We start from the raw sequence: 25077 nt of genomic DNA, 5'->3' as shown, positions 1-25077 counted from the left end.
CAGGGCATTGAAAGACTTCCTCCTCTCTTTGTGTGTGAGTGTGTGTGCATGTGTGTCCCCTCTCACCTCTTCTTCGCTGTCATCCTCCCCTCCTTTGGGCTTCTTCTTGTCTTTCTTCTTTTTTTCATCCTCCTTCTTCTTTTTGTCCTTCTCAGGCAGGATGTCGTCAAGCCAGGCCAGGTCGTGCTGGGAGAACACCAGGTCCAGCATCTTCCGCACCACCATCAGGCCCAGAATCTGGGGACAGGAATGCATTTCACTGAGTTTGACCTCATTCCTGTACTCTGTTCAATAGCGGCTGCTTTATTCTTTTAATCCAGTATGAAATGAGCTGGACAAACGAGTAACATTCCAGTTCCACACCGTCCTTAATCACAGGGAAATGAAGCAGCTCTCCTGTCACTGTAGAGGGTAAGTGTTTGGCTTTTTGGAGACCTGGCACACACAGACTCAGAGAGCTGGAGTCATAGCCACTGCTCATGCAGTACCATGACAGGGAAGATGATGGCCGCCACAGTGGACTTGAGGATCCACAGCACTGCCAGACAGACGATCTGCACCAGCGTGAAGAGATGGACTCGCCGCAGCGGCACATGGCGCAGGTAGATGAAATCAGGCTGGTGTTTGGCTGGCATCAGGTACAGCTTGATCCGGTCCCAGAACTGTTGGAAGAAACAAGAAACGAAGGAGATTCTTATCAGTATGTTCACTTGGCTTCTCCCAGCCCTTCACAATTATGAAAACTATGCAAAATCAGCTCTAATGGATCTGAAATATCCTTGACAGCACATGCACATGCTCACACACACATTCTCACACGCATGCTCTCTATATCCCACACATACACTCTCTTTTTCTCTCTCTCTCTGTATATGCATACATCTCCTGACACACATACACACACACACACATACACACACTCATATACCTGGATGCCATTGAGAGAGGCCACCCCCATGTAAAGGAATACACCGTAGAGAACTGGCATGGGGATGAACTATGAAAACAAGGGAAAAACACTCCTTAGCATCTTAGCATCAACACAATGCAGGTTAATGCCCCAATACAGTAGCATAACAGAAATACAGTACATTTTCCTAATGACAAGCCCTTGTGTTCCTCACCTGCAGTATGGGAGCAAGGAAGATGGAGACCCCAGTCAGTACAAACACCAGGATCCCTGTCAGCCTCTGCTCCCTGTGAAACGAACACACACACACACACACACACAGAGGTCAGTGAACACTGAAGCACACCGGTTCCCGTCCCTCTACCTCCTGTCCTTCATTCCCTCCTACCGGTCCATTTCCCCTCCCCCTCCTCTCCCCTCTCTTACCGTACTCCCAGGAACTGTGGCTGCTCCCCTGGTGCGCTGCTCTCGCTCTCCATCTTCAGGGAATCGATGTGGGCGATGGAGATGACAGTGGCCGCCACGTACCATGGCAGCCCCATGAAGGAACAGGCAGCCATCAGGATCCCCACCCAGAAGAGATCTAAGTGGTACCCACACCCTTTCTGTATGTGGGAGAAAGGGATTAGAGAGAGGGGGATAAAGAGAGAAACAGAAAAAGAGAGCAAAATATGAAACTGTGGTCTCTGTACGACTACAGCACTCCTGCTTGACCGATGTCATGACAATGTCACCTCCTGATTTAAATGAAAAAAGTGGTTGTCTTCATGGCCTCTACTGTACTGGCGAACGCTTGAACTTCATGTATGACATCACAATGGTCGCTGCTGACAACAGTGAAACAGCACTGCAGGCCACTGGTGAGCACCTTGAGCTTGTTCTCCTTGCGATTCACAATGACAGCGCTGATCTGCTGGTCCATGAAGATGAGGATGGTGACAAGGAGAGCGGGGACAAAGCTGGCCAGGTATATCCACCAGGGGTTCTTCCCGAACGGCATCACGATCCAGCCGCGGTCTGAGCGTGTCGGCTGTGAGGGAAAGAGGAGTGAGCGGGGGAGGAGGCAGGTGTAGCCACACAGAGAAACCCGACACAGGCATGCATGTGGTGGAGAGGAATCTCTGTGCTGGCAGACCCAGGTAGGCATGGGTGCTGTATAGGGTAAAGCCTAGTGTAGGTAGACCCAGAGAAGCAACAGGCTCACAGACATCCATAGGGGTAATCAAACGCTCATCAAACACATACCTTAAACTCTGTTGGCACAATGAGCTTGGGAGTTTTGAGCCCCATTAACATATCGAGGCCCACAAATGTCATAATTGACATGAAAATGGAGAAATCGCTGATGAGCTTCCGAAGCTAGACACAGCCAGAAAGAAAGACACAGCAAGACAGAATCAGACAGAGATACAGAGGCAGACAGACATACATACAAAAACAGACAGGTTATGACAGATAAATAAGAGGGACAGAGACAGGGATAAACACAAAGTTTAAACACAGGGTCACACAAAAAGATAGACAGAGATACCAAGAAAGACACAGAAAAAAAGGAAAAAAAGAAGAAGGGTTAAAAGAAGGTAAATGATGTGTTAAAGAAGATCTGATGATCTCAGGCTGGTTTAATATCCAGGCCAAGTGCTCTAAATGACACTAATGCAAGTGAAGGAAGAAAGGAATTCTTCACAAAAACTTCTGAAAGGGAGTAATTTAGACACCGTTTCGATGTGGCACACAAAAACAGTACATTCAAATTGCTATATAAATACCTTTCTTGCTTTGATTCCAATACGTGCTCTTACCTGCTTGCTTCACTGCGAGTCATGTTTATGTTGTAACGTCACTGTATGCTCTATACACTAATGGTTTTGCATACATGTTCTTATAAGCACTCCCAGTAGGGTATGATAAAGAGCCAGGGGAGGGGTAGTGTAGGACCTTGATCTCTGTGGGCACATGCAGTTTGGGGGTTTCCAGGGACAGCAGGTAGTCCAAAGCACAGAAGACAAGGATGGAGATGATGATGGAAAAGTCACTGACCAGGGAACGACACTGGAAGAGAGAGGGAGCATGTGAGGTGGGGAGGGGGAGAGGTGACCATTGGGAAGGCAGGGAAACGTTGGGTTCAGCATACATATCTCTGAGTTCAGTTATCATTTGCCTTTCAGTAAAACACGTCATCACACCTGCTGTGAACCATGGGATATTTTTGTATAATGTATTTTCATTCTCATTCTCATGGAATGACAGTTTCATGGAATTATAGTTCCTCTTCAGAGAATGGCTGGCAGATACACTGTTTGATTTTTACCATATGGTTTGGTGTCATTTTAAACCTCGTTGTAGACCAAGGGTGATATCCCCAGATTGTTTTCCACTCTGTCTTTTTCACTATTCAAACATTTGAATTTTCAGCCCAGCAGTGAATCTCTGCCCCCCCCCCCACTCCACCCCCTCACCTTGGTGGGGAAATAACGGCTGAACTTAAACTTCTTGAGTGAGACGGTCATGGAGTAGGTGCCAAAGAAGAGGATGAACGACATGAGTGCCAGGTCTGGGACATACTTGCAGGACTTGCCCACCAGGGAACCCCCGTACTTCAGGCATTCCTTCTTACTGAGCTGGCTCCAGTCCAGGGCTGTGACATTGTACTGGGGGAGCGAGGGGGCGGAAGTATATGGAACCAGGAGCAGTGGGGAGCCAGGGGGCCATGGTACAAGGAGGTGCATGGGAAAGGACGACGAGAGGGCAAGGGGGGGGGGGGGGGGGGGGGGGGGGGCGTGTGACATGGAGGAGTATCAGACAAAATGAGGATGTTTATGGGATAGGGAGAAGGGGGAAAAGGACAGAGTTTGAGAAGCAAGAGATAGGGGTGGGGGCATAAAATGGAGGAGGGTTATGGGACACGAGGGAAAGGAGGGTTAATGTAAGTTAGGGGGTAGTTATGGGAAGAAAGAAAGGGAATGGAGTAATAAAAATGTTTGAGTTGATGTGAGAGGGGATGTTGGCAGAGAGAGGATGAAGGCAGAAAGGCAGACAGGAGATAAAAGTAGCAGAGAAAGAGAGAAAGAGGACAGGTGCCATTCAGAGGCTCATAATAACACAGCAAAGTCTGATGTAGGGCTTAATACTAACACTGAACATCTGACACATCTTTCACATTATATAACACATTATGGAGCACTTGGAGTGCCTGTGGGTATTACATTACTATACCTGTGCTTGAGGACATCAGTTGTGTGTTTAATATAATATAATATAATATAAGTAAGTAAGTAAGTAGTAAGGTAATATAACATTCTAATATATACCTGCCGCTCAGAATGCACATACCCACAATGCTCTACTGCCATAGTCATTTAGTATTACACCCCTCATACAGTACACTTATAACACCCGCCTGCCATAAAACATGTTAAAGGCCAGTTTTATACAGTACCCCCTCAAAGACATTGCCCAACCATCACTCACCACAGAGAGATTAGTGGAATTATCCAGTGCGACTGTGGCTGAATCATTGAAGGTCATTGAAGCCACTGTATGAAAAGAGAAAAGAGGAGAGTGGAAAATGTTGAGGAATAAAACATTTGAAAGACAATCTGCAATCAAAACAAGAAGAAAGTGTAGAATTTGAGTGCATTTTTGACATGGGGGTACCGCCCACTTTGTCCTCTGTTACAAGAGACGCAGTCACGGTGCATAAACTCAAATCATAATTAAACAGGGGCTTTACACATTAAAAAGTACAGCTGTACATGATAAAGAGATACATTTTTCTCATGACTTATAACTCACGGCACTCAATAGCAAAAAACAAACCAAAAAAAAAAACCATACAAAACACTAAATTAGACAAAGCTCAAACACACACACGCAGCTTTCGATACTCACTCAGGTCAACCATCAGTCCAGATGTGTGTGCAGCAAAAACAAATAGGACACACATCAGTTCCAACAGTCAGTTTCAACACTCTTAACTGGAAGTACATTCTAGCCTCAAGTTTAAAGAGCCCCTGTCACTGACATTTGGCTCAGTCAGACACTGATGGTAGGTTTGGCAATCACTTTCATATACTGCATAACCCCACCCTATATAGAGGCCTTTAAACCACATATCCCATCTACCCCACATGGAATAGTTTTTCAAGATTCGTCCCTGAAGCAGAGAGCTTTGGAGGGTTCAAGGTCAGGTTTAATACAGTGCTAGAGAATAGGGACACGTTTACCAGTACCATTATTAAGACCACCCTAAAAATGTTGTATGTTTTTCTGATCCATACACATATTAATTTGTAAGTGAAGTCTGTTCTTTTTTAAATTTGACATTAGGGGAAGGTGACAGATTGGCTATCTTGCCAAACATCTACTGTTATTCCATTTGTTTTGGCTGCAGTAGCATTTCATATATTTCACAAGATCCAGTTCACCAATAACCTCAGTTCTATCCCTAACTCTCTGTCAGGGATAGACTCTCTGTCAGGGATAGACTCTCTGTCAGGGATAGACTCTCAACCCAACTGGCAGTTTCTCTGAGGTCTCCAGGTCTCCACCGCTAACCCATCCCAAACCCATGCAATGAAGATGGGCTCACCTGGGTCTGGAGCCAGGCATTCGCACTTGTACGCCGTGACATAGTCAGGCTTGAACTCCCTGTTAATGGGGTAGTACTTGAAGGCGCCCACCATCTTCTTGATGGCGTCGGAGATGAAGATGAAGGAGATGAGGCTGGAGAAGCCCTCCTCTGTGAAGCGTGTGATGTACTTGATGATGTAGCTGGCATCTGTGGCAACCAGAATCATGCACTGGAGGCAGGAGTGTAACCCAATCCACAGACGCAGCTCCATGTAGTCAATGCTGTTCGTCCTGGGGGGACAAAAGAGACTCTGGCACAAAAGAGGGGCCTGGGCATAATGGTCTGGCGCCCTTCAGCAGGGTCATTTAAGCTGAGGGCTCCTATCTTTCCCTTTTGATGGTAAATCAATGTTCTGACTCACTGAGACCAATGAAGTTCCCATGGCAGATATCACAAAGAGGAGAAGTTCATCTGTGGCTCAAGAAACCTCTTTCATTCCAATCATCTAATAATCTCCCTGTTTAGTTGGCTAAATAATTACCCTCTGTGTGTGCTCTGTTATAATATGTTGGCTGTGCATCACACAGGTGGGTGCTACACATTAGTGGTCAGAGTGAGTCACTTCGTTTCACTTTAAAGGGCTTTGAGAGCCTCAAAATAGGCCTCTTTGTCTGCCTGTCCGTCTGTCTGAGTATTAGTCTGAGTGTTTAACTGCCTTTCTGTTTTCTGGTCTAACTATCAAATGGTGTTTCTGTCCCTCCTCCTATTTGACAGTAAGTCCACCAATTTGTTTGCCTAGCTTTCACAGCTGACAGACAGGAAATCTATCTCCCATTTTCTACCACTCTTCACCTTTTTGACTGTGGGTATCTTTGCCTGACTGTCTTTCTGCCTTTCTGACTGTAAGCATAAGGATATACAAAAGCACGTATATCTGCCTTTCTCTACAGACTGTTAGTCTGTCTGCCTGTCTGCCTGGGTGTCTATGCACTCACTTGCTGAACTCATAGAGCAGCTTCTCGAATATGAGGATGGGTCCGGTGGAGCTGAGGATGATGAGTGGCTGGCCACCGAACAGGCAGAACACCGTCCCTGCCAGGGAAGTGCCAAGGAAGCTCTCCATCACCCCCTGCAGGACAGAGTTATTCAGCATTACCATTGCACCACCAAAATAACACAGTATTATGCACAGTTACTCATATGTTGCCAAACATTATACCTACCATTACATGTACCATTACCACTGTTATTACCCCCAACTGATCTCTGTACAGTTACCTACATACCAAATGATCCCTATAAAACTGCCCACAGGTCCTTGCTATACAGAGCCCTAGACTACCCTATTCTACACTTGGTCCAAAGCACATTTTTTCTTATGTGGCTGATCTTCATACAGGGAGAGATCAAACATAACATCAATGTGGTGGACGGCATGCAGAAAGCTGCAACGGTTGCTTCCTGATTTTATTTATATGTTTTTTTATCCTTATGCAGCTTTTTTATCCTTTTGATCCTTATTTGATCCTTATACAGCACAGTACTGCACTTGAATTATGGCTGACCTATTGACCTATTAGGTTTACCTGGTAGTTGTCGGTGGCATCTCCCAGCAGTCCTCCGAACGTGATGGCATTGGTGATGCAGCCCAGGTAGATGAAGAGCACGGCAGAGATGGACTGGATGTGGAAGCCCTCATAGAAGTCAGAGGGAATCCAGGGCAGCTTCCGCTTGATGTCCAAAAACAGACCACCGCAGAACCTGCAGCACACAGCTCACCTTAGAGCAGTGCATTGTGGGAAACATCCCTGCATTTCCTGTCTCACATCGCAGCTAGAATCCTTTTCAAAAGGGCAATTGTGTTTTATACAGTACAACAAGAATACAACAACATGCTGAGTGAGTACGTGATGTGGGCAGCACTTTTATTTGTTTGAGATTTTATTTTTGTCAATCCATCTCCAGATTTTTAATATCAACGCCACTCCAGCGAGAGCCCAAAACTTATGCCAAATATTGCAGTAGGCTACTGAGATAAAGGTGTTATAATAGAATTATTAATAACGTTATATGTTTACATGAAGAAAAAAAAAGAAAAGGACACTCTTTTTCAGTAATATCGTTATCTCGTCCTTTCTGTTCTCTCCCACTGCTTCTGCTTCCCCCAGTGGCTTACCTCCCAGTAAAAGACAGCTCCTCTCCCAGTTCATGTGGCACTGGCATTTCTTCATCCTCTGCGGCACCCCCGCCCCCTCCTGCTGTTCCATTCATCTGCCCCAGCTCATTGAGAGAGAAGACGGACTTCCTACACCAACAAAGGAGAGGATGGGGGAGAAACCTGTTGTCTAACATGGGAGAGTGGGCATTCTGGTTTTTGGAAATGAATACAAAAATAACATATATTTACATCTGAAGAGTAAAGAGTTCATCTGTCTTTTACATTAAAACTCCACTTATAAGTGTATAAGCTTTCAGCAAAAGCTGCAAAGAATGTAAAATATGCAGGAATGTATTCTTGGTGCTGTGAAGTCAGTTCCCAGGTTTGATTGGTTTGGGCTTATCAAGCCCTTTTATGAAATATGTCTTTTGAGACATTTTTTTCAGGTGATCCGTGCCTACAGTGTGCACCACGCTGTCATTATGAGCACTCTCCTCCTGTACCTCATGTCTGCTGAGGGCACTTTCTTGGGGGGCTCGATGCGGATCTTGGGGTCCCACTCTCCTGGTGGCAGTACAATCACCTCGTCCAGGAACTCATCGATGCCAGCGATGAGGTCATCACGGTCCCGGGCCTTGTATGCCACATCACTGAAGAGCTGGTGAGAGGGGAGAAACAGAAGACAGAGGAGAGAGCAGAGGGATTAGAGGGAAGAGAGAGATTCTGACAAGCCCACCGAGAGAAATCACTATTATATATTGTTTATTTGGACATCACTGTGCACATTTTACCAAAGACAGAAATGGAGACCTGATGAGGGGACCAAGCAGGACCGGTTGTCTACGTTTTATCTGTGGGTACACTTACATCATCCACCATGAGAGTGGCAATGGCGCGGCCGATCTCATTGTAGGACTTCCCTTTGCCCTGGGGCCCGAGCAGCACGAACAGGAACCTGGGGACAGGAGTGCACACATGGAGAGCTTGAAATGTGTTCTCCACCTCCCAGACCAATGGTCAGACAGACAGGGAAACAGACAGACAGGCAGAGAGACAGACAGACAAACTTTCATTACCTGGTGGGAACGGGCACCTCTGTCAGCCCCCCTAGGGTGGTGGCCTGGGCCAGGCGGACAAACACCACAAAGGGCTTTTCCAGGAAGTCTACCTCCCCCACCAGCACATTGGAGGCCTCTGCATCACGAGGAATCTTCTTCATAAACTTGTTCTTCAGCTAAGCAGAGGAACCGAGAAAATGTGTGAGTTACTTGTCAGAAAATACATGTCACACATCAGTTTTATTATTGATATTAATTTAATGGAGAGTTTTTAAGAGGTGCTAGTTAATTTAAGGACTCCACTCTACACTCTCCCACTAAATCATTCCCACTAGAAGCAGTCTTAATAGCTGAGGAGGGCCTGGCTATATTTCTAGGCAAACTATCAAACTATCTAACCATTTTGATTGTCTCTTTCCAACACACAACATTCAACAGAGGTGGTGATTGCATGCAGTTTGTTGTATTGGTTCCCCAATTGGTCAAACATTACAGCATTAGAATTAACTGTGTAATTACAGTGTATTTATAAGGACATTACATTGTAATTAAGAACCATTTCGGAAACCATTTAAGAAATATTTTTATACAGTTTATGCTGAGTTTGGGCTTGGACCCAAACAATAGCAATATCATCAAGTATTACCCAGGACACCCCTGCAGCTGTAACAATGACCACAGCATAACATTTGCCTGAAGCCCTGGGGATAAGGCTCACAGAGTGAAGTGGTTTTTCTTTATTAGAACACTGTGTATCAGTGTCAAACCCATTCTGTCTGCATGCGATGAGGGGGCACATGGCCATGGACACGTGCTTTCTGCAGGCAGCTCAATATTCACGCCCCAAGGCACTCACACACACATGCACGCACGCACGCATGCATGCACATACACACATGCACACACTCCTTCATGCATACACACACCAACACACACACACACCAACCTACACATTATAGTTTTAAAGTGGTACCACAATAATTGTAACAGCATGATTATTGTATTGGATCATATTGATCAATTATCAGTTGTGGAAGTTGTACTTTTGGCTCAAACTACAATGAAATCAGGTTTGGTTACCATGTAGTTTTGCCAATTAGTTTTGATTAGCCACCATCTCTTAAAAATAATTAATGTGTTTCCACAAAAATTTGTGAACTGCATTTTGTTCAGTTTTTATTTCCAATGCTTTCATTTTCTGCCTTTAGCAGCCATATAATTCATGCTCTCTCAGAGCATACTTACAGCAAGAAAATCCAAGTAACAATTCAAATACTTAATGGATAACCACAGCGGCAAGTTAAAGTGCTACAGTCTCTTAAAATGACTTTTGTACCCTGCTGCTACAGTTCTGACTGCGTCTCCATCACTGCCTGGCTAATCAACTTTGTGCGTCAAAGCCATCAGCATTATCATAAAGCACTCTGAAACTCCCCCTGACAGCACGTGAATGGGGAATGGTCAGTGCTTAGGTCAAAATCACCTCCTAATCTTTTAATGCTGCTTTCAAAGTCAGTTTATTTCTGCCTCAAATGCGAATAAACAAGCATTGTTTCCTCGGGTGCTGACCCTGTTCTTTTGTGCTTTTTTTCCAGGCTCTCTGAAATCCCCCTCAACCAGTAGCAGGCTGATAGACATATACACAGCTGTGTGTGTGCGGTATGTGTGTGTCTGTTTGTGGCGTGCCCAGGCATGAAGGCTCGAAAGAGATACGCCGCAAGTGTTCTCAATGTTCCTCTTTGTCTGAGATGAGACTACGTTCGAGGCGGCGTGTGTGTCTGGGGCCTGGGGTCAAGAGATACACTGACTGACTCGTTCCGCTAATGTAGACCTCTTTGAGGCTGAGTCTGTCACTGAACTGGGAGGTGAAGGGGGAGGGTCTCCAGAATGAGAGTTTCCAGCAGGGAGAAAGTGGTTAACAACATCACCCTTCATGACCCCCTTGCTTAATACCTTTGCAGGCAGCTGGTGTGCAGTTCCCTGGTGCAGTCCTGTCTGTTAGCATTGGGCAGTGGGTGGGGGCAGATGAAAGGAAGCAGTAGGTGTCTTTTTTTGTATTTGTGTGTGTGTGTGTGTGTGTGGGGGGGGGGGGGGGGGGGGGTTGTGGGGCGGAACTCATTAAACTTGACTCACAACACAACCTGGCTGCGCGGGGAGAGGGGGCAATCGGCAGAGCTTTGAAGTTCAGAAACAGAGGGGCTTTGTCGAGGGGGCACCAACACGCACGCAGTAACTCCTCTGGGGGCGTACAAAGTCAAACCCACCCGGCGACTCCCATTGAGCCCTGAACAGCCAAATCTGACTGGCTAATACCTTGGCATATCTCGAAAGAAAAAGCAAGTGACTTACCTTATTATTTCCTCTTTTTTCATTGCCCTGCTTTGTGTTTTTATTTAGGGTGGAACAATCCAAACAACATGGGGGTGGGGGGGGAATAACACAAGCTTACAGTAATAACTTTTCTTCTCATTGAAAGGGATTATAAGCCCCCTTCAAATTCTGTACAACTTCATCCCCTCGCAAAAACACATGCACGCACACACACACACAGACACATACACGCACAGACACACACACACTCATACACACATTCTTACTCTACACAGCAGCTCCCCAGAGACACCATCACACGGGTGGAGGTGGATAAAGCTCAAACCCTTTGTTCCGTGATGAAGACAGACAAGCCCCCACTGTTACCAAATACCCAGAGTCTGAAAAGCCACCTCAATCACACCGGCTGTTAATGAAGTTAATGCAGGACTTGGGTAAAATCAACACATTCTCTCACATCACTCTCATATACTCACACACACACGCGCACGCGCACACACACACACACACACGCACACCCACATATACACATACAATAAGAGGAGAAACATGATTGGTGTGTGTTACCTGGTCTGTGCTGGGTGTGTCTGAAATATCATTCATACTCCTGCTTTGGGCATGATCTGAAATGTAGCAACATGTACATTAATCTTTTCAAATATTCTGAAACATAAAATCAAGCTCTCGGTTACAGTTGCGCAAGTTTTTCACTCTTGGCTAGACAGTAGAATATTCTCTTCACTACAATACATTACATTCTTTATACATTCATTATACATATCATTTATTAGCACATTTATACATTCATATAATAAACACTAATTTCCTTATGAGGTGATTTGGCAAAAAAACTAAGAGTGGGGGGCACAACATGATATAACAATCATGAAAAAATATAAAGTTACTTGTGATCCTTTGTTCTTTATAGATTAATCATACAAATCTCTCAGAAGAAAAGGGGTAGAGTGATAAAGACAAGAAGAGATAAAGAAGAGAAGCAATGAAGAGAGAGAGAAAAAGTAAGAGAGACAGTGAGAGAGGTGGAGAGAGAGTGCACGAAAGAGAGACAGAGAAGCAGGCAGACAGAGCTGAGAGAGAAACTGAGAAACATCACTCACGCAGACGGCCATAGCTGCCCGCCTGCTTCATGCGCAGATCCTCTGTGGAGCGATGGAAGCCGGCCCCTGTAGGGGGGCAGCGCGCAGGACTGCGTCCTGAGAGAGGAAGGGAAGAGAAAGAGAGGGAGAGAGAAAGAGAGAGAGAGAGAGAGAGAGGGAGAGAGAGAGAGAGAAGGAGAGAGAGGGAGGATAAGGAAGAGAGAGCAGGAGAAATGGGAGGAAGAAGAAGGTGATGGGCAAAAATAGAGAGGCAATACACAGAAAAAGAATGAAATGTATATAGAGAGAAATAAGAAAGAAAGTAAATGCAGAAAAGGAAAACAAATGGAAGGGCAAATACAGGTACATTTAGAGAGAAAGAGAAAATATAACAGTCAGAGAGGAAAAGAAAGGGTTGAGAGAAGAGGAGAAGCAAGCGTGTGGAGAGAGTGAGAAAGGATAATTAGATGAAGACCTGTTTGATTCGGTTAAAATCACAACATCCTGGCCCAGCCGAATGATGGCTTGCCTTCAAAGGTGCGGAGGGATGGGACATTATTAATGCCCCTTAATGCCAGAGTGCCAGTCACTCCACAGTAATTCAGCTGACCCCTCCTCCAGAGAGTTTGTTCCAGTTTGAGACTGGTGGGAGTGAGAGGGAAGAAGGCAGACCGGCAGCAGAGAGTAGGAAGACAAACCACTCAGGCGCACAGTGAACAGATGGACATATGTATGGACGGACAGACACTCACCCGAGGAGGATGACTTCCCGATGTCAGCCAGGGAGCGATGGATGGGCTTCTTGGTCTGGTGCCGGTGCTTTCGCAGCAGGACGTAGCTGATCTTGTCTCTCAGATCAGGACTGATGAGACCCTCCTCCACCTGCCGCTCCACAATCTCATCTGGGGGGGGGGGTTCATGCAACAATCTATCAGAGCTCAAACCCATACTCATGTTCCCATAGTCATCCACACACACACACACACACACACACACACACACACACACACACACACACACACACGCCCCTGCAACCAGCAAACCACTTTCAGATTCTTAAACAGACCCCATGGATGATGGAGTCATGGATGATGAATCACAAGATCACACTGAAAAGAGGTGGTGGTAGTGATTGGGTGATAAACACCAGTGGCAGCTTGACTGTTGCAGATTGCGAAGGCACAAATCTTATCTTTGCACTGATCATCGCTCTTAATGTGTATTTTTGCTTGATCAAAAAGCATTTCAATTAACTCATTCATCCATTCCCATTGGCAGGTAATTGCCTCTCTCCTAATTAATTTTCCTTGTGTCAAAAAAGAGCATTTAATTGCTGAACAAGGTCAACAATTGAAGCAATTACAGGCAATTTGATCAATTAATCATTAAAAAGACACCGCATGTGAGGTTCAAGAGGTAAATTGTCCTGTAATTGCAGATCACACAAGCTTTGAGGACGAAGCTAAAAAAAAAACCTAGAGAACAAAATCCATTTTGAAAATTGGTGCATAATGATGAGCATGTAAAACCATGCGGACGCTTCGCGGTTTACTTGATCTTTAGATGCTCTGTGTGCAGTCATGGAGAATGAGTAATCCTGTCCACATGGTGAAACGATCAGGATCTGTTCAATTTTGTAGCATGGGACAACAATCCCAAGACAACAAGGCAAAGGCAAAAAAAATACAAATGGGCTGAAGGGAATTGTCCATTTAAAAGGATCAAAACATTTGCACCTCCTTTAATTTAAGTCAAACAACCATGGCATGGTTGTTGAACAACCATGAATGAACAACCATTTCTTTTTCCTAGTCACACACACACACACACAAACACACACACTCAGACTGAAAACCTGAGTGCTCTAATCCAGATTTTAATGCAGAGATAGTTCAGTCACTTTTGATGGTCGTTCAGTCCTCATGAGCACCTCTTATGTTCATAACTACATTCAAACACTGCAATCAGGAGAAGAAAGTGACCCTACATTGCAGTTCACCCACAACAGAGAAAGTATCCCTACACACATTCTGGGACAGACTGTAGCCCTCCAGTGTTACCTACTCACAATCTAGGACAAGAAGTAGCCCTACGGAGTGACTCCCCACAACCTGGGGCAGAAAGCAGCCCTCAACTCTGAATTACTTGACCTGCAGTCTGGGACCAGAAGTAAGTACTCCGATTCACCCACAATCTTGAACAGGAAGGAGCCTTCCAGTGTGACTCACCCACAATCTGGGGCAGGGAGTAGCCCTCCAGGTCCAGTATGATGGCACCGGTCTGTAAGCAGGTGCGCAGCTCAAACAGGCTGTGCAAGGACAGGGTGGAGACATGTGGCTTGCTCCACCGCTCCCCACCTTCCTCCACCTTCTCCTCAAACTTCACCCACCTGTGGAGGAAGAAGGGCGGAAACAGAGTGACAGCAGGGATCAGAGAGAGATGGATAAACACTAAACTGAGCAGAGATAAGGCATAAACAGAAGCAGTAGAGTACATAGAGTAGGGGTAAAGTATCTGGAGTAGGGGTAAATTTCCTAGGGTAGGGGTTGAGTATAGTAATTAGGGTGTAGCTTCAATGGATCAGTGCTGCAATACATGCAGTGAGGAGATGATTATATGCAGTGTGTGTAAAGCATATACAGCAGTGGTTGTGTACATGGACTAAGAGTACAGTATATGGAGTAGGGATTCAGTACATGGAGTGGGAGTATAGTATATATAGTAAGGGTAGCGTATTCAGCATATGAGCAGAGTAATGGAGTAAGATTTCACTATATGGAATAGGGGAAGAGTATATAGAGTAGGGAGTGGAGTGTGTGGCGTAGGTGGTTGATTACATGGAGCAGAAGTCACATTTATAACCATAATCTATATAGAGCAGGTGAAGTACTGGATGAGCCTAGCCACTGTGTTTCAGTCTGAGCGATTCTGGCTCTCGTCCAAAATACCAGAGCAGTAATGCCTGCCTAATAAAACACATCTTCAAAAGCACACATCTCATCCTTCTAAAATCCCCAACTAATGAAGGTCCTTCCATGGGGAGCTACTGTATTAACCCCAGCCCTGACACAGGGCATGGCTCCTCCCCCACACACAGAAAAAAATCTCATTACATGATTATTGATTTTAAAATGAGAATGTTTTGAGATAAATTCTCTGATGTTTACTCATCGAGAGACATTTTCCTCACATGATGTACCCATTAAGACAGACACGTGTATCTTAATTCAGGTCTTTTTCCCTCTAAAGCCATGTCTTGATTAAATAAATCATTGCTGTGCTATAATGAAACACAATGTATTAAAGCCTTTTAAGAAAAAGTGTGTCTCTTTGTGAGTGTGTATACACGTGTGAGTGAATGTGTGTGCACATCTGGATTTGTCTAGGTGTGTGTGTATGCATATTTTATGTCCATGTGTGTGAGTGTGCATGTGTGTATATGTGTGTATGTGTGTGTGTGTGTGTGTGTGTATGTGTGTGTGTGTGTGTGTGTGTGTGTGTGTGTGTGTGTGTGAGAGAGAGAGATAGAGAGAGAGAGAGAGAGAGAGAGAGAGAGAGAGAGAATCAGACAGAAAGAGAGAAAGAACATCCTGTTACCTGGCAGACTCCTTCCACTCCAACTCATCACCCTCATGCTGAAGTGTGTCCATCTCCGTGAAGATGGTCGGGGTTGGAACATCTTCTTCATCACCCAGGATATAACGCAAACGCTCTGCTGCTGGGGACACTGGGAAATGGAGTCCAACACAGACAGTCAGATTACATACCCAATGAAACCTGTATTGCATACATGCATGGAACAGCCATAAAGGTATCAGGTGTGTAATCTGGCATAATAGCAGATACAAAGAGTGAGTCATTTTTCTTCCTGTGCCTCACTTTATGTGACAGAATTCTTCAGGGAAGTATCCACTCAAAGTCCTTTATGGACTTGTCAAAAATGTCGCCACACAGAATGATTTCCACAACACATGGGAGGGCCAAAGGTATAAACATTTACATAATCATCTATCCCTGCAGGCCATTTGTCTGGTTAGCTCACATTCTGTTTGCCTATGACTTTAAGCAGTTGTTTTTCTATGACCTTATGCAGGTGTGCATGTGTGTGTTTATGCATTTGTGTTTATGTGTATATGTGTGAATATGTGTGAGTGTATATGCGTGCATGTGTGTGCGTTGATGTGTGTGTGTGTGTGTATGTGTGTGCGCGCGTGTGTATATGCGTGTGTGTGCGCGCGTGTGTATATGCGTGTGTGTGCACACACATGTGTGTGTTTGTGCATATGTGTGTCCTTAGCTGCAGCTGTTATCCTGTTTTCCTGATCATTTGCAGCTGATAATGGAACCAGCCCCTCCATGTTACTCTGAGCCCGGGGGTGCCGATATTGTCTCACTCCCCACTCTCACGCCCTGTAACGATCAGCAGGCCACAGCCAGCACTCCCACAGTGGCTCTGCGGGACACGCTTTTCCAGCTGACAGAGTTCAACCCTGAACTCCGCGACCCCACACAACACCTCATCCTGTGTCATCCTAGTCACCCACGATCACCTCTGATGGAAAAGTCCACACTGTCGGACATGCTTACCCACCCACAAACCCTGAGAATCAAAAACATACTGAAAAATGTGAAACATAACAACATGCCTATGCAATAGATATGCATAATTGTCATTTTAATGCAGGCGTGTGATTAACCAATGCAATAGTTATAGCAGTTATGGCAGTTTCTTTGAGTCAAAGCAGTGGGGAGGATGCCAGAGGGTGATCGGTGCTCTGTGGGACTGCTCTGTAAATATGGCAGGCATTTGGGCAGGGGTAACAAAGAACTCCTGCCAAGTAGTTGTACTTTTATTTTTCTAAAATGTGCCGCTTGTGAGAAAATTGGTAGCAATCAATAATAGGTGTCAGGTGTATTCAGGTGTTTTCCTTAGGTGCTTTCTCTCATATTGTTCATCTCACAAGCAGAGACATGTCAATTTACATAATCAACATATAATGAATAAATGCAGTTTTTCAATGGTCAATGTCAGGGGCGTTTCTAGCTATTGAAAAGATCCGAGGCTAAGTCAGGTTTGCCTGGGGCTTGTCTTTTTTCTTTTTGAAGGGAGATCAGCATCGGTAGGTTGGGGAGGTTATATATATACCTTTATAATGAATAAATATTATCACACCTTTGGACACTGCAAGTCAAGTTCCGCGCTGTTACACTGTCTGTTGTTTTGCTATAAACACCTCCTTTTTCAGGACGAAAATATTCAGGGCTATGCTTAAAATATTCGCGGCTTTAACCCCAAATGATTGGACCTAACGATGCCACTGGTCAGTGTGAAGCAGTAGTTCTGCCAATTAGTGCTTTGCTGTGTGCAACATTGTTTCCCCACGGTCATTTTTAAAGCATCATAAGTCAGTGCCACCATCCCTTTAAAATAAAACTTTACAGAATCCTGCTGGGCTCAAAGGTAAATGTTTTTTTCACGGTCAGAGCTTATTGTAACTTCTTTGGCTTAAGATGGTTTTAGGTGAAAAGATGCCAGTCAATCTCAGGGTCAAACTCCCAACCCATCTCTTCAATTCTGAGTGCCAGGGGGAGATTTCTTTCAAAACAAAATGTTCCTGATTTCACAAAGAACTGAGTTTTGGCCAAATAGTTTTGTACAATAATGAGCCTAGGAAATGAGCTGGGTGTTTATGCAACAGGGGGTTTCCGAATTATTGCCATATTCATAGAGGCAATGTTGACCTGTTGTTGAAACCAACGTCACAGGTTACTTTGGTTCAGACACTTGCATTTATTGCCACTCTCCACGATAAATATTCTTTAAAATTAGCCTTGTTTAATTAATTTGCGTGATCAGTATTGATTCCCTTGATCCACACTCTGAACTCACATTGATTTACTCTGGCCAATTTCAGTTCCTCCCATTTAACAGTCCCTTTGACATTAACATCTACTGAATTCTGCAGTAAAATAATGATAGGCATTAAAAGGTGCAAATCTGAGTGTCAAGTCAATTAAGTCAGTTATAGATCATAGTACAAGAAGGAGATAGTCATAAACAAGGTGGACACGGGCAAACAGAGCAAGTGTGGCTCTTTGTGAATGATTAAGAATGAACTGTCTTGACCTCGTTTGCTTAGTTAATACAGACTTTCCTCTATTTGGCGCACCGCTGCGCTCACCATTTAGAAAATTCAGTCGCGAGGCAGCGCCAACTCAATGGAACCGCGTTCGCTCTCTGAACTGGGTTCATTACACATATCAGTAAATGTAGTGTGCGTATGTTTATGGCGCGCGATTTTTCGGGAAGCACAGAAGCTGCCCCAAATTTATTTTGGTTTGAAAAAGACGATTTTCCACTCTCGCGTTCCCTTCAAACTGCTCTCCGAGGCATGAGATTATTAGCACGTGGATGTCTTTCCGGCCATAAAATGCTTTCTAATCCCTCTGATCCGAACGCTATTGCACAGACAAACTGCTGCCGCCTGCAGCGCACAGCAAAGACTCCCTCTCACGTTTGGGCTCACGGTATATTACCCCGTGTCGTTTTTTAAATCTCAAAACTGAAAACATTGTCATAGGGTGCGTTGTTTCAATGCTCGGGAAATGCCAAGAGGATGTCACGCAGAGAAGAGGACACGGAGCGCTGGTAGAAAAGGGCACTCTTTAGAGTGCGCTGAGGCAGCAAACCCCTCAGCCAATCCTCAGTCAAGGATGAAGGAGTTCGTTTACATTTCTCCTGACCCGAGACAGCTCCTGCAGCTCATGAGGAGAAGAGGGATGTAGTTATTTCATCCTGAAAGAACAGAAACCTGATTGGAAGCCAGCTGGAAAAAAGACTATTGCTATTATGCATTTACCTTGGTGTATTAATAGGTGTCAGTTAAAGCTACTACTAAGTCACTTCAATTGCCTATAAGGCAGACAATCCCTGTCTGTACTGGTCCATCACTGATAGAATGAACTCCCCACAGGGGTTAGGACAATGGAATCACTGGCCATCTTCTGACGCAGACTGAAGACCCACCTCTTCAGACTGCATCTCGGTTCCACCTCTATCCCCACCCCCTAACACCTGCTACTTCTTGCATTTGATGTTAATTTTATGTGTAGTATTATAATGCATAATGAATTTGTGTTCTAGGGACTGTTGTATCATAGCATACTTGGCTTTTGTCAGAGTGCACAAGTTAACTTGTGGGAAGGCTTGAATAGTGTTATGTTCACACTCACTGGTCTGGGAGTGTTGTTAGCCTGGTCTGACACTGTTGCTCATTTAAATTGAATGGATACACTTATGTTCTATTGTGATGTAAGTCGCTCTGGATAAGATCTGTTAAATGCATGTAATGTGATGTAATGTAATGTAATGTAATGCAAATGCATCGGCTTGTCTCATCACCCTGGGATCTGCTGTGCATCAGAATCTCTAGAGTCTACTGGAGATCATATGCTGACAGAGCATATGAAACAATCAGCAAATGATTTCAGTACTTAAAATCATGCAAATTCATCTGACATAACTCAACTATGCCTGTGCTGAGTATGGGGCAGCTTTTGCTCTCTAACTATTGCTTAATTTCAGCACAAAATATCAGAAACCATTAAAAGAGAACAGATTTTTAAAAAATTGTAGTAGATCCCCACCATACAGAGGGTAAATCCGGTGTGACAGGCAATAATATTCAAGATCAAAATTTAATGTCTTCTTCTGGTATATGTACAAATTAAAGAACAGGTATACTGTACTGTCTAACACTAGAACACAGATTGGCACAAACACTTGGGCAGAGATAAGACATAAGACAGAGAAAAACAATGGAAGAGGCCGACACACTTACACATAGTTATGCCAATCAGGCACAGACTCAAAACACCAGCAGCTAGGCAGAAAGGCAGAAACAGACAGAAATTCACACAGACATAGATTCAAGGAGACAGACGGGAAAGCAGTCAGACAGATAGACATGCAGGAACACAACTGGGCACAGACACAAAAGCTGGTGGATAAGTAGACAGGAAGGCAGTCAGACACAGTCTCTGTCCAACTCTCTCCGTCTGGTGTTGTACCTGTTTGGCTGCCTGACAAAGTGCTGTGGGACCCTCGCTCAAAGGAGAAAGAGTGAGTGGAGCCCTTCATCCTCCCTGCCGCTGGAGGGGTGACTCTGTTCCTCTTTAAACCCTAAACCCCCTTAAGATCCAAGCCAGGGGAAGAGGGAGGAGATGAGGACTTGCAGGGAGACAGGTGCAGTCAGAGGCCACTGTGCTCTTCTCCTCTTCCTTCTCTTTCCTTTCCTCCCTTCCTTACTGTTTTGTATCCACGTTTCCTTCGCTCCCTGTCTTCTCTCCTTCCTTTCCGTTTTCTCTGCTTTCCCTTTTCGGCTTTTCGGTCACCAGTCCTGTTGTTTCACCCCTGCTCGGCTGCTCCCTTCTCCAGTCGTTGTCTTTTTGTTTCTGAAATGTCGTGGAATGTGTTGGACTTCAGATTTCCTCAATTTCTCACTCTCAGGCGTGGGGCAGTCTTGGGGTGTCGTGTCACTCTCAGGTCCTCTTCCATTCTGTTCTGTTCTGTTCTGCACTTGTTTGCTCCGTTCTTTCAGGTGCTGCACTTTGCTGTGCCCTGCAGAGCACTGTTTCGTTCTCAGTTCTGCGCAGGAGATCACAGCCTGGGCAAAGCTGTCCACTTTTGAGTGTAACTAAGAGGACTAACAAACACTGACTTGCCACCACGCTATTTACCTCCTTCCCCTCTCCCTCCTTCTCTCCATTCTTCCACTCCTCCTTTCTTCAACACCCCTTCTTCTGCCCTCCCTCCACCATACAACATGATCCACTGAGTGATTTTGCAATTCAAACCAATAAGTAAGGATTAGTGCTGCTGCTACAACCTCTACTACTGCTGTTGCTGGTAGTAATGCTACCACTGTTACTACTATCTCCACAAATGCTACTGCAAATTTCGGATAACAATAAATTATTATCATTACAGTTTTTATGACTTTTGTGGAAAAGAAGCATTCATAAAGCCACAGAGCAAGAACTCTAAAATCACATTAACCTTGCCAAACACCATGTTTCTTGGGAAAGACAGGTGCATGTTAATGGCCACTTTATGCATGTACAAAAATGGTGCTTGAAAAAAGCAAGAGCATACTGAAGTATATACTATGTGTGAGGTGAATGGGGTGGGTGTGCAGAGCTAAGGCCTTAAATCGCGGCTGGTTTGACCTGGGTTTTTGACGTTCCTCAGACATAAGCGGCTTATAGCCTTCTGAATGCCCAGGCACTTGTGGAGCATAATTCCAGCCATGCTGGGAACCAACTTTGTTGTGAAGCCTTATTCACAAATTGCTCAATGCTGCATTTCCCGGTGGTGTGCTATAATAAAATGCATGTTGCTGATAACCTTAGGTTATCAGGTGCTTGGACAACCCTAGGGCTACAGTGGTGCTTGGATTGCTCAAAAACTTAATTTTTCTTTGAATTCATTACTCCCTTTATCTACTCCCTGCATGTGTAATTCATCATGTTATTATCTATGTGTGTATGAGTTTGGATGCCTGTGTGTGTGCGTGCGTGTGTGTGTGTGTGTGTGTGTGTGTGTGTGTGTGTGTGTGTGTGTGTGTGTGTGTGTGTGTAAGAAAGAAAGAGAAAGAAAGAGGGAGACAAACCGAGAGACAGAAACAGAGGGAGAGAAAAACAGAAACAGCAAGGGTAAGAGACAGAGAGAAAGGGAAAGAGAGAGAGCAGTCTCAGAGCTCAATGCTGCTCACTTGTGCAGTTGACATCCAGAGGAGCGTTCCTGTCCTGTGGGTCCAGTCCTCCATCGTCCGGGTCATACCTGCCCCTCTCGTCTCTGTCGTGGTGCTCGTGTCTGTGGGATTCGTGGCGCCTTTCGCGGTCCACGTCGCTGCCGTCCCGCCCAGACTCGGACCTGCGGCGGCGGCGCTTGCGTCTGTAGCTCCGCGGCACGGGCACGCCAATGTAGATAGAGTGATGCTCTGTGGGAAGAGGAAGGGTGAACGGCAGCATAGGGAGGTTGTTGCTGTTCCTATTTTTCTGTAGCCTACCGTCAAAAACAACTTTTTTTCCACGCGCTGTATTAATCACATAGTGTTCAGGGGCAGTAACAAGAGATAACGGCAACCTCCTTTCTTGCTCCATTGCTGGCACAACTTAGATGAGAGTTCACCCTTCCAAAAGGTGACATATATTAAGAATTATAATCTAAAATCTGAAGGAAATGGCCAAATGCACTCTACATATTAGATGATTGTATTATTTAGGTTTGAAAGAACATTTTTTCCTGTACATTTATAGACCTTACACATTACATTTAATCCATTTCTACAAATGGATTAATTTGTGAAATTGATGAAATGAATATTTGTGAAATTAATTTGGTTGCTCACAGTAGAACAAAAGTGTACAAAATTAAATTCTGCAGCCTCCTGACTGAAAACCCACAAATGTACATTCTGTAACATCCGCATGACATCATGTCTGTATCAAAATGGAAATAGTTGATGTATTTGGTAATATATGCAGCATATTTGACATTGTTAGAATTATATTGCTTATATTTTAACACATTGCATGATTCAAAAAATATTCATAATTTACCATAGATTTGCATTTTTTAAATTTTTCATACAGGCTGAGAGTTGGAATCTATATCACTGAGTGACGGAATTTCCACAATCCCATTCTACCACCAGAGAACAAATCAATATGGTAGACATGCCTACACATGACTCACTATAGCATACTGGGCTAAGTTTAATGACAAACAAGTGGGAGGATGTCATGATGCATGCTAGACCCGTGTTTACAGACTGCCATAAAGTCAGACTGAATCAGAATAATTTTCTTATACCTTTCTTATACCTACATTTAGCTAGTTAAATGATGTGGCAGTGTTGGTGCCGCTAATACAAAATAACACTTCATTTCATATTATGGATTCTGAAATACAGCGCTGCTGTTGAACCCTTGAGAAAGGTGCTTTACCTGAATTGCTTCAGGAAAAATACATATAATATAATATCCACAATATATAAAAATATATATGAGTAATGTATTAAATCAAATAAACTAATTAATTAATTAACTAAATGTAAGCCAAGCATGTTTCACTAGATATTAGTGTCTGCTAAGCGATTAATGAGTAACAATGATACTAATAATACTATCACTACTACTACCTTTAAGACTACCACTACTACTGCTATTTTTGTTACTACTACCATACATTGTAATAAGAATAAAGTTAATAAGATAAAACTGGAGCAAAATCTACACAGTCACATAGTCTGTCAGGAAAGCAGGTGCTACTTCCTGGGTTTGCCACCAGATGGCCACATAATTCTATTGTGTTCTGTATGTCTCATTTAGTTCATGCATTCATGCACCAGTGTTGATGACTTATTATTTGCACCTGGGTTCTGTAATTGAAGTTCTGCCCTTTGTTCCTTTCTTTGCTCGGTTTTGAGTTGCCATGCCTTGCGTGTGTGTGCACAGTTGCCCAAGCCATTTGTATTCTGCGAGTCTGCAGTAAAGAGAGCTTACTTTTTGAACCAAACCTCCTGAGCCTCGAATCCTCTATGCACTCTACTCCTTGTAACATAGTCAGTCTAATATTATGCTTTCCACATAGTCTTTTCAATTTAATTTCATGCCGCCACCGCCCCCCCCCCCCCCAGACAGCCATGGGTATGAACCTCCTGATAAGGTGACATCATGTCCCACATCCCACACTGTACTCATTGCCTGCAGCAGAATCCATCTGCTACAGCACCTCTGATACATATTTATTGGGAACAATGTGTCCCAGACCACATTGCACAGTGTCTCGGTCTAACACTGACACTCGCAAGCCCTATCTGGACCCCAATACCATTTATACATACATTCATCTGGCAGGCAATCTTATCCACAGTAAATTACACAGAGTACGTAAAGGTGCCCAAGAGCATATAATACAGCTACATGCACAACAGTACCAACAAAAAACCCTACCCCTCTGTTCTGTATTTCATCAGCCTTCAAACCTCTATGGCAGCATTTTCAGCAATACTACCTAGTACCCCATCTCTTATGCTTATCAGGACTGCTACTTTACAATCCCCCCAGTGCCTACAACACTCTATATTGTACCCATAATCAACACTGTAAGCACTTTTAGTCCAGTCAAAGACTATAATTGCAGTTAGTCTGCAGTTTGCATTGTAAGTCTGTACTGCACCCTCAGAACCATGTCAGCATCGATACTCACTGCAGCATCCCCCAACGCAGAGACACTCTCATTTAATACCCCTATACCTATATTATAAATCTACTACCCCAAATTCTCAGCATTACCACAGTATGACACCACAACACATTTCTCATCATTGTATCACAGGCCCATCACAGATCCAGCCTGGTCAACACTCCAGCCATCAGATCAGCCAGAGGTCTAAAGCTCTGTCCTGGGCCCCTAACGTCACCCTCCTGTCTGACCGACCACTCACCTTCCTCCTCCTCGTAGTGCCGACGAGTAGTCCCCATTCCCCTGCCTCCCATCCCATCATGATCCATCCTGGGAGAGTGGAAGACAGACAGACACAGATGAAAGAAGTGGCAGACGCAGGGTATAAAAAAAGATAATGAAACAACATACAACAAATAACAACAACACTAAACGAATTTGGAAAATAGACTGTTCTCTGTCCCCAGTTTTCTTTTGCCATTCTGATGATTCGCTGCACATGGGGCAGCTGTGTGGAGTAGGAGTTTAGGAGCAGGACCAGAGGGTTCAAACCCAGGTCAGGACACTATTGCTATACGCTAACCTTGAACAAAGCTCTATATATGAACTGCAGTAAATATCCTGCAGTAAATATCCAAAAAAACTTGCAGTAAATATCCGAATCCATAACGAGATATTGCGCAAAAAGTCTGCTATGATA

General features: G+C 44.4%; 1 protein-coding gene across 1 annotated transcript in view; it reads right to left on the bottom strand.

The window, feature by feature from the left end:
• The window catches only part of LOC118778522 (electrogenic sodium bicarbonate cotransporter 4-like), a 29570-nt gene extending 4864 nt beyond the window's left edge, over positions 1-24706 (bottom strand). Inside the window, exons 1-23 of the mRNA XM_036530077.1 lie at positions 24640-24706; positions 21901-22128; positions 15725-15854; positions 14356-14516; positions 12880-13029; positions 12149-12244; positions 11598-11653; positions 8718-8875; positions 8509-8596; positions 8145-8299; positions 7660-7788; positions 7070-7244; positions 6479-6612; positions 5479-5773; positions 4575-4580; positions 3370-3561; positions 2156-2269; positions 1779-1940; positions 1337-1515; positions 1125-1197; positions 929-997; positions 489-662; positions 67-237 (exon numbers count right to left, since the gene is read on the bottom strand). Of these exons, the coding sequence (XP_036385970.1) occupies positions 67-237; positions 489-662; positions 929-997; positions 1125-1197; positions 1337-1515; positions 1779-1940; positions 2156-2269; positions 3370-3561; positions 4575-4580; positions 5479-5773; positions 6479-6612; positions 7070-7244; positions 7660-7788; positions 8145-8299; positions 8509-8596; positions 8718-8875; positions 11598-11653; positions 12149-12244; positions 12880-13029; positions 14356-14516; positions 15725-15854; positions 21901-22128; positions 24640-24706 (3162 nt within the window). The remainder of the gene's footprint in view (positions 1-66; positions 238-488; positions 663-928; positions 998-1124; positions 1198-1336; positions 1516-1778; positions 1941-2155; positions 2270-3369; positions 3562-4574; positions 4581-5478; positions 5774-6478; positions 6613-7069; positions 7245-7659; positions 7789-8144; positions 8300-8508; positions 8597-8717; positions 8876-11597; positions 11654-12148; positions 12245-12879; positions 13030-14355; positions 14517-15724; positions 15855-21900; positions 22129-24639) is intronic.
• Positions 24707-25077: the final 371 nt, after the last annotated feature.

Source organism: Megalops cyprinoides, chromosome 5 (genome assembly GCF_013368585.1).
Source record: "Megalops cyprinoides isolate fMegCyp1 chromosome 5, fMegCyp1.pri, whole genome shotgun sequence".
Classification (NCBI taxonomy): domain Eukaryota; kingdom Metazoa; phylum Chordata; class Actinopteri; order Elopiformes; family Megalopidae; genus Megalops; species Megalops cyprinoides.
This window is presented reverse-complemented; position numbering and strand designations above follow the sequence as displayed.